This window comes from Etheostoma cragini, chromosome 19, assembly GCF_013103735.1.
Source record: "Etheostoma cragini isolate CJK2018 chromosome 19, CSU_Ecrag_1.0, whole genome shotgun sequence".
In the NCBI taxonomy this organism is placed as follows: domain Eukaryota; kingdom Metazoa; phylum Chordata; class Actinopteri; order Perciformes; family Percidae; genus Etheostoma; species Etheostoma cragini.
The window spans coordinates 12,123,897-12,133,245 of NC_048425.1; the positions used below are offsets into that span (position 1 = coordinate 12,123,897).

The 9,349-nt window shown below is 42.7% G+C and overlaps 1 protein-coding gene across 1 annotated transcript in view; it reads right to left on the reverse strand.

Annotated features, from left to right (window-relative positions):
* The window catches only part of sema4f (sema domain, immunoglobulin domain (Ig), transmembrane domain (TM) and short cytoplasmic domain, (semaphorin) 4F), a 51,089-nt gene extending 42,115 nt beyond the window's left edge, over positions 1 to 8,974 (reverse strand). The window contains exon 1 of the mRNA XM_034901376.1: positions 8,193 to 8,974. Within this exon, the coding sequence (XP_034757267.1) occupies positions 8,193 to 8,286 (94 nt within the window). The 5' untranslated portion in view covers positions 8,287 to 8,974. The remainder of the gene's footprint in view (positions 1 to 8,192) is intronic.
* Positions 8,975 to 9,349: the final 375 nt, after the last annotated feature.

The window sequence follows — 9,349 nt, forward strand, 5'->3', positions numbered from 1 at the left end:
AGATATGTTACCTTGATCGCAGCAGGAGTCGTTACTTGCTCTGCATGACAAGCCAAACACCCTGTGGTGTGTGTGTGTGTTTGTGCAAGCACACACTCTTACTTTCTACGTTTCACACACATACTATAAATTCACAAAATACCATCTAAGCTGATTTATTTTCATGTGGGGAAAACAGATGAAACAAAGTGTGTCATGTTTACAATTGCAAGCCAGTTGAACCTGATAGTCCAATTCTGAGGAAAGGTGACATGTCAGAGCAGCTGAGTGTGTGTTATCAACCATGACCATGACTAACTAATATTATCTATAAATATATGGAGGGTGAAGAAGGAAATGTATATGAATTGTAATATTAATAAGTAAATAATAGTTGCGTGATGTAGTTGCTTGTGCATCACACACTCTTCTTATAATTTGGACATCAGAGAACATTAAACTGACCTTTTAATGAATATAGACATGGTCAGATTCATCAGAGAATATCCTGGTTTCAATACCCTTATGTAAAAAGGTTAACATTCTAACTTAACCCTAACCGTTGTGTATGAAGGTTAATATTCTGCAGGACACTGGACCAGTAATATCACTGTATACCTTCATTGGAGCAATACTTTGGGTTAGTTTGCACAGGAAGCAGACACAGATCACTGCTGTTAGAAAGCTGTAAAACAGTATGCAATAAAACAGTAAAAATGTACAAGACATTTCATCTGTACTCAAACTCAGCAGTCGGCACACGGTGGCTTCTTCCAGCTTCCAACCGTCACCGAGAGTTAAAAAAAAATGCCAGCAGGCACAAATTGGGAATAAGCTGCCGCCAGTGCAGTGCTGGTGTGAGGGGTTTTATTATAAAATGAGGTGTCCAGCTTTTAAACATCACATTGAGACAACAACATAATGTTCATGTAGCTTTGTTTCGGTTTGAAGCTGCTGCAGGCAGCTGAACTGTGGAGATCAATGGTCCAAAAGAAAGAAGCGTGGTTAGATGAAGTGAGTGTTTGTTTGTGTGTGTCTAGGAGGAAAAGGCCAAAGGAAGTGTAGTATTCTACTCACGAGAGGAGAGCTGAGGGCTCTGTGTGTGTGTGTGTGTGTGTGTGTGTGTGAGTGTGTGTGTGATTCCTTCCTTCCCTTCTAACCCCCCTTCCCTAAGCCATAATGCTGCTGACACAGTTCCTGCACGAAGAGCAACACACAAACTTGCAGCATTAGCCTTAAAATTCAACAAAGGCCAATCGATTGATGATTGTGTTGATTCCAGACTTCCAATCAGTCTGAGCAAACAGTCAGCAGCTCTCTGAGGATCTTCTCATTGTGATAGGTTAAGAGGATGCTGCCAGTGAACAAGGTGACCCTGTGTGAACCCTGACCCTGTCTTAGAGCTGTGACACCCATCCCCTCCAGTCTGTCTGTCTGTCTGTCTGCTTGTTTTTTTGTCATGGACGACACAGAACAGCTACACTGTGTCATGTCATCAATAATTATCTAGTCTCTTTTCCCAAAGCTGATCAGATCTTTTTTATGTTCCACTTCAGCACTCAGTCAGCCATGTTTTATGATCGTTTGGCACCTTCTCTCTGTCCTCTCCCAATCTCCTTTACTTCACCTTGAGTTGGTCAACACGAAAATCAATTCTGATTTACAGCATATGATTGACGATGGTCCCAGACAAGAGTCAGCTAAATTGAATGGCTGGGAAACAGTCCTACAGATGTGGGAATGTTTTTGTAATTTATAATGCCTCTGGGACAGTTTGTTTGATTAAAACAAAAAAAGCTTCACTCTACTTGAAATGAAATAGAACCCCTTGTTCTATTTCATTTCAAGTAAAGTGAAGCTTTTTTTGTAGAAAAATTGGATTGGATTTTCACGCAACAGAGGGCGAGAGAGGAAGGAGATGAGGGCAGAAGGCAGGAGTGAATCCCAATAAGTTGATGATATATGCTTGAGCTGTGCACTGCAATCATTTCTTCTAAAGCCCTCCGTAAGTACTCACTCTCTGCTAAACCCTTCAGTCCTTTAAAAGGAGCTGCATTTCACATCTTGACGCAGCACATTTCACAAGATTCTTATGAACGAAGGAGTGGGAACAAAGCAGGAAGGAGGAATGAATGATGGAGAATTTCACCAACCCACCTACAACAGCCTAACATGTTGTGGACCTCTGAGGGCCATGTGTTGAACTGTTCACAGTGGTCATATTACGCAGGGATAGATGTGTCCCAACAAGAGATGCAAATAAAGACTGAGCCAAAAAGCCACCAAGAATACTAATCATGAAATCCTCCTGGGAATGCAACCAAGGGAATCTGCTTGCGTCGACTGTGTGTGTGTGTGTGTGTGTGTCTATGTGTGTATGGCCTTTGACATCTGACTCAGTTTGCCCTTTACTCTGACAGGCTCCAGTCACAGGAGTGCCTGTGTTGGCCGACCATTCACAAACAACGTGGGAGAGTGCATGAACAACTATGTACGTGTGCACCGTTAATGTAATTCTCCGAACCATACACTAATGTGGGGGCTTGATAGAGAGTGCATTATGACTGGAATCGCATGAGAAACTAATGAACTTTGCTGACAAATGTGAGGAGGGAGAGAGTATTTTCTGTAGGAGGCCGATGACAGTTTATAATTCCCTCCTTTCATCTTTCTTTCATTCACTTCCTCTCCAGCACGTGTAACTCATTTTAGAAGAAAAGATAGGCGCATAAATGAAAGTAAACCGGGTAATACGAAGAAAGTGATAACTGGAGATGGATACATAAAACAGATATGCAGCTAAAGAAAGAAAAGCAACAGAAAGACATGCTGGGTTTTAAGTCAGGGACAAGCTACACAAGCTATGGTGGGAAGTGTTCCGCCACTTCTATTATTTCTAGCATTTCTGACAGCCATGGAGAGAGAAATTGATAGGAAGTCAGCTTTTAAAATCTCACATATTTTTGATATGCACTCAAAGGCCAGCAAAGAGCCAGGGCTTATCATCACACAAAACTGACGGAAGTGCCAAAAGCATTTCTGAAGCCTTTCTCCATTCCCATGGTACCACTTAACTCCACCAGGCCCTATCAGCAACACTTAGAAGGAAGAGAGGGATGAGAGCTGGAAAATAATGAAACACACAGCAAGAGGGAGAGAATGGGATGCAGGGATGAGAAAAATGGGAAAACTGTTCTCTTGTCTTTGGATAATCACTTCTTATTCCCCGGTGGGAGACCACAATACAGCCTCAACCCAAAGTCATAATCGACTGTAGTCCACATGTATTCTCCCGGGCAAAGCTCCGGTTCACACAGTTTAGTAGTTCCACTCTTCCTGGCCTAATCCCACGGTAGATAGGAAAGTATGCAGGCCTGCAGGGGTGAGGATTTTGCAAATCATGAGCCAGACAATCCCTCCAAATTATAAACTAACTACACATCTTTGACAGCAGCATAAGAGTGGGGCTCTTATCCACATGGTGTATCTTTAACCCTCAAAGGCAACAACATGTGTCGTCATGTAAAACCAGTAGGTTTCAGAGCCGTGTCTGTGTTCAATTTGTAACAAACATGAAACATAAATTGCCTTAGCTGCACTGGAACTACACGGGGTAATAAGAACTAGAATCTCTGATTGGAACAAAGCACATAATGACTTCATTAACCCTAAATAATCTGCCAAGTCATGGTGGAGGTGCAGAGGCTCCCTTGAAACAGAGACCACCTCCAGTGACATCATGAACAATGTGTAGCCTACATTGCTATGCAATAGACACTGACTACGTTTACATGCACATAATATTACAGTTTTTGCCTTTATTCTGAAAAAGACTACGTTGTTTATATGGCTAATGAAAGTGAATATTCCACTAATATTCCCGGCAGACATGTTGGATCGTGCAAACACAGCGTCCCTCTTTCATTCCTTCATCCAGCTTCTTGGAACGCTCTGCGTAGCGGTGTGTGCACACATCCAAAAACCTCTTTATATCCAAGTCATTACTAATGTTTAAAAGTAGCTGTGTTTCTCCTTATCGGGTCTGCAACCTTGCAATTTGCCTGGTTGGTTTGTGTACAGCAACCATAGCAACGCACACAGCATCAGTAAACCCCCCTATTGACACACATATTGTGAATGCACTGTACACATGTCCAGAAAATGTCTCCAAAATTCGAATAATACTTAAATATCCCATGTGTATTGATCAGAAAATGCTTTATTTTTAGAAAAAGGCCTTATTCAGAAAACCCACCACCAGAATATGCTGTTTACATGAATTCAATTCAGAATATTGTCATATTCGGAATAATAGTGGAATACTGGTGTGCAATAAACATACTCAATGTGTCTTTTGTTTAGGTCGTCATCTGCTTATTAAAGTGATCACAAGGCAAAACATTTCCCCGAAGTAACCTGGAATTTTTACTCCCATGCCTGTCCTAGCTTTTTTAGAAGATTGTTACCCCGCCAGAGCTAAAATGTAAGGAGATTAATATCAAATACATAAACAATGTTGGTTACACGGTACTTTTCTGTTACATCTCAAGACAAAAGGTAGAAGCAGTAGATGAGGAACCAAGAAAATTCAACTGAATTGTGGCTTGAAGGCCACAAAAAGTTGCAATTTTCACAATCATCTCTGATGATGTGTGAAAACTGCAACTTTTTGGCTGCTTCCTTGTTTGCTGATAGTTTGAAGTGTGAAGCAACAATATTACCTGGCAAGTAAAATTCACAAGAACCAGACAAACAGAGCCTGTAGCCCTACCCACCACACTACAGCATGGAGTAAATTCAAGGCAATAACTGTATTTTCCAGCCTGCTTTGATTAGTCTTTGTTATATGGGACTCCCATCCACCCACACAAAGTTCACCGCTAGCCAAGTGCAAATGTTGGCACAAAAACTGAAAACTACAATAGAGTAATACATCTTTGATGACCGAGAGCTACTGGGGTGAGAAATGTTTGAATAGAGATTGTGGTAAGCTCCTGTTGACTACAAACAAAGAAAAAGTAGAGTTTTGGCGAGCAGGCATGCAAACTGTAGGTGGCCTCCTTAGCGACACAAAGCTTAAAGGTGCTGTAGGTAGGATTGTGAATATCCACAACTTAGCAAAAAATGGGAACATCAACAACTTCTCAGTAACTCCCCCCTTTCTGCTAAAGACCAAAACGGTCTCCTGAGCCCCTCCACCCACAATCACTGCACGAGCAGGCCCTGATTGGTGTATCTGAATGGGGAGCGGTGGATTTTTGCGAATCGCGCTAGGCAGGTGGTGCCAGAGGAGCCAGATTTATTTTTTAATTAGCTATTTTATGTAGTTCCACTCGAACGCAGGGTCAGTTTCAGCAAGGTATTTTCATAAAGTCCGTTTTATAAGTCTTACCTGCTGCATCTTTAATATACCTGCATCATTTCCAACTAACCTATCTATTAAAATAAGACATAGCTCCTCTCTCAATCTCACTAAATGGACCCTGATCCATAGAGTGGGTGCGCCACTGGGAGCCAGGCACTCCCTCGTGTGCTGACACCCTAACGAGTTTCATGTGAGGAGCATTAAAGGCACTGCTAGACTTGTGAAACTGACCGCAGCCAACAGAAGGGCACAACAGACATACACACATGAATGTGATGTAAAGCTAAGTGGATTGGTTTTATACTTATGTGCAGCCCCATTAATCATTATTCCAATCTATATGGAAATTATATATCTTTACATTGAGGTTTTCTTTACTAAAATATATAGATACAAATGCCTACTCTATGAATAGAGTAAAATCCCACTCTCTGTTAGTGAGTTCATTATGCAGTGGATACTTTCAGCCAATCAATTTTACAACTTTTCCCCAAACACTAAACCAAAACCAGAGATTTGGAAGAATTCCACATAAGCCTAATTAACCACCCAGCCATTTAATATTGCATCTTACAAGCACAACAGATGAATCATAACAGCAATGAGGCAGTGAGAAATTAACAGCTTTTTGGTGCAAGACAGATGGATAATGTTTCCACAAACTGACCTTAAAAACAACGGCATCTCAAAGGCCCACTTTCATCCTAAAATACAACTGTCAAAAATCCAGTAAGTCATAAACCGATGTGTTGAACCAGATATGGCCTGTTGGTGGCGCTATCTGTAAGGACAGGGCAAACACCAAACATTACAAGCTTTTATTCGTGTTTCACAGAACTGCATTTAAAAGGAAGTGTGCATAAGCTTCAATCCGCTGTGAAGATTGTCGCTTGGATATTACTGTACATGCAAACTAAGCTTAACACACACACACACACACACACACACATCACCTAACCAGTTGCTCATAACAACTACACCGCCTTAAACAACAGTCTCTCTTCAGTAATCATAACACACATGCAACCACAGATGCATCCAACACACACACACACACACACACACACACACACACACACACACACACACACACACACACACCCTTTTGAGGAGGGCATCGCTCTGCTAAAATGAAATGTTGTAAGGACTTTAATCAAATTAAGAGGCAGGCACTTAGCAGGCAACCTTTGCAACAACAAATAAAATTCACTGGTGCAGTTTTCAATCTGGTTTATGAAAATAGGAAGAGTGCTCGGTGGGGCATCATATTTGAATGTCTCCCTCTCTGTCGCTCTCTCTCATTGCTGTTTGCTGGCGCTCGTTCCTACTGTATTTGTTGTGGAGCCAGAGTGCCACAGGCCACTGTTGCGTAATGCCAGAGACAGGGAGCAGACTTACAGATGCCACATTCATTCAGCAAATGAGCCCAAATCAACAGTGATGCAGTGACAGTCTAAAGTAAGAACTTAGCTGTAGATCGATCACAGATTGGAAAATACAAAAGCCCAATAAGCTCTGCTGCAGAGTGCAGCAGCAGACCAAAGCCCATTAACACAGTCAGGTGACTGGAGTACAGGCTAATGGTCAATGGGCACACAGTGACGCAACCGCTAAATCTTTTCCTCATCACTGCATCTGGGTGTAAACACCATCACATGGTGAGGAGGGAAAGAAAGGACGTAAAGGATGGAAAAAACATCTAGGTTTTACTGTGCAAACAAAGAGAATACATCCCAACCAAACGTAGAGATACACTCATACAGACTGTAATCTCCAAAGATTGACAAAATAGCACGGTCTGACTACTGCCCCTTAAGCTTCTTATCGTTTTGTTGTGATGGATGTCTGCTCTCCTTTAATGCTTTTCATTTAAACGGTCAGTAAGTTTCCAACATGAAAACAGGAAGGCTGGACAGTATGTGCTGCTGACCCCGACACAAAGGGGAAGCTTGTTAGAGAGCTGGGCTTGTCTTCTATTCACTCTGACGTATGGCCATCCCAATCTGCGTCTGGTTCTCTTTCTCCCTTCAGTATTTTCAGTATGTGATACACACAGCCACTTTTCAAGAAAACTAAGGGCTGCTTGCGTCCTTTTAGAGACCCACAGTCTGAACATTTACAAGCCCCTGCATCCACTCTGCTGAAGTGTCCCCGAGCACTCACTTCCAGCTTACAGAGCCACTGATCCTGACCTCTGCCTTCTCTGGATGAGGGGCAAATGAAAAGACAAATTCCCTACATGCATCAATCCCTCCAATGGGAAAGCCCATTTGACTGAACTGTCCCTTTAAGTTTGAAAGCTGCTACGTGTCTGGATGAAACCAACAGCCGAGCGTTTCTGCCCAGTCTGTGCACTTGTTGTTGGCGTCCAGCAGAACATGTCTGGCACCTGCTTTCTTCGCCAGCATCACCATTTATAAAGCATTTATTTAAAAGATGGAGGGCAGCCCTTTGGCACCGCGCCCTGAGTGCGTAAAACAGCAGTGCAGTGCAGAGGTTGACCGAGTTCCTTCCTCTGTGCATGGTTTAGAGACAAGAGGCAGCATTGCAAACTATACTGAAGTTACAGATGTTGCACCAGCCTCATGCATTATATTGTTTTGATAGCTGTTATCAGCATAATTATCGTAATTATCATTATTATGTGACGATGAAGCCACCTGAAACACATTTTTTCTTTTGCAATATATATATTTAATACATTGGCAAATGCATACTACAGCCTATGGAAGTGAAGACAGTCCTCCCAAATTAAAATGAGTTTAAAAAAATATCTCTTCAGCTTTGATCATCACAAATATTGCCCTCATTAGTTTTTGTTTTCCTCCGCCTCGGCGGTTGCACTCACCTCCCAACCCGCCCAGGGTAGCTGCCCAGGAGGCTCCGGAGAGCAAGCATAGCACCGGGAGCAGAGTCGACATCGCACCGCCAGGACTCATCATAATTCGGATCCTGTCCTGGTCCAGGACGGAGGTGGAGGTCCGTCCAATCTGATTCCAGCACCAAAGTCCCAGACTCGTGGTTTCAACTGTGATGCATCCTGGTCCAGGCTGCGCAGGGTTGTCCAAGACAATGCTAAATAACTTGTGCTTATTTCAAAATCAAATAAATGCTTCCTAAATGTATGTATAATGCTATTTGGCTACAGGTCAGGGATTTTCATGTAGCTAAAATCAGGACAAAGCGCACAGAAGTGCACGCATCCGCTCAGCGCTATGTAAGAGTTGAATTATCTACTAAAGAAACGCCACAAGCTGAGAACCACAAGACACAGTAATGTAGTTATATTTGTGGTGTGTTCCAATCACAAACTGTGTGTCAAAGTAATCCAAAGTGCTGTCCTCTCGTGCAGGAATAATGTCCAGTCGGTGTCCTGGGTCGTAGCAAGCCGAAGCGTCGCTCTTTCCCTCCGGTCTGTGCCCCGGTGTCGCCGAGCTTGTCCCGCTGGTAGGCTACAAACAAAAACCTCCGCGGGTCTTCAGTTGAAAATTATCGGAGGAAATTAAAGCAAGAAAATCAGGTTTAGCTTCGTCAAGTGAAACTTAATTCCGAGCGTGCGCTGTGTCGCTGGAGCTCGAGCGCTGGCATGGTGTACAGGAGAGTAACCGGCTCGAGGATGTGCTGCCTGCTACTACGCTCGAGCGCGGAAGCCTACGTTTCGCGCCCCGCCCTCCGGAGAAGGCAGCGCGAGGGTACACAACAGGTGAGTGATGTCACGGCGGACAGGTGCAGATCTGGTTTTCCTCAGAAAAAGCTGCAGATTTTAAGATTTCCCGGACTATTTCGAGGAATAGTGGAATATTTAATAGAGCTATACTGATATATCATGCAAGCAGATATATCTGCCAAAATTAGCCTTTTGCAGATATATTGTAGGCTATATATGTCTACAATTTATACAACGTCTCTCTCAGTACTCTTGGTCACAATTCTTGAAAATATATATATTTTAAGAGAGTCTTATCAAAAATGTCTATTTTATGTTATGAGTTGGTGTTAAAATGC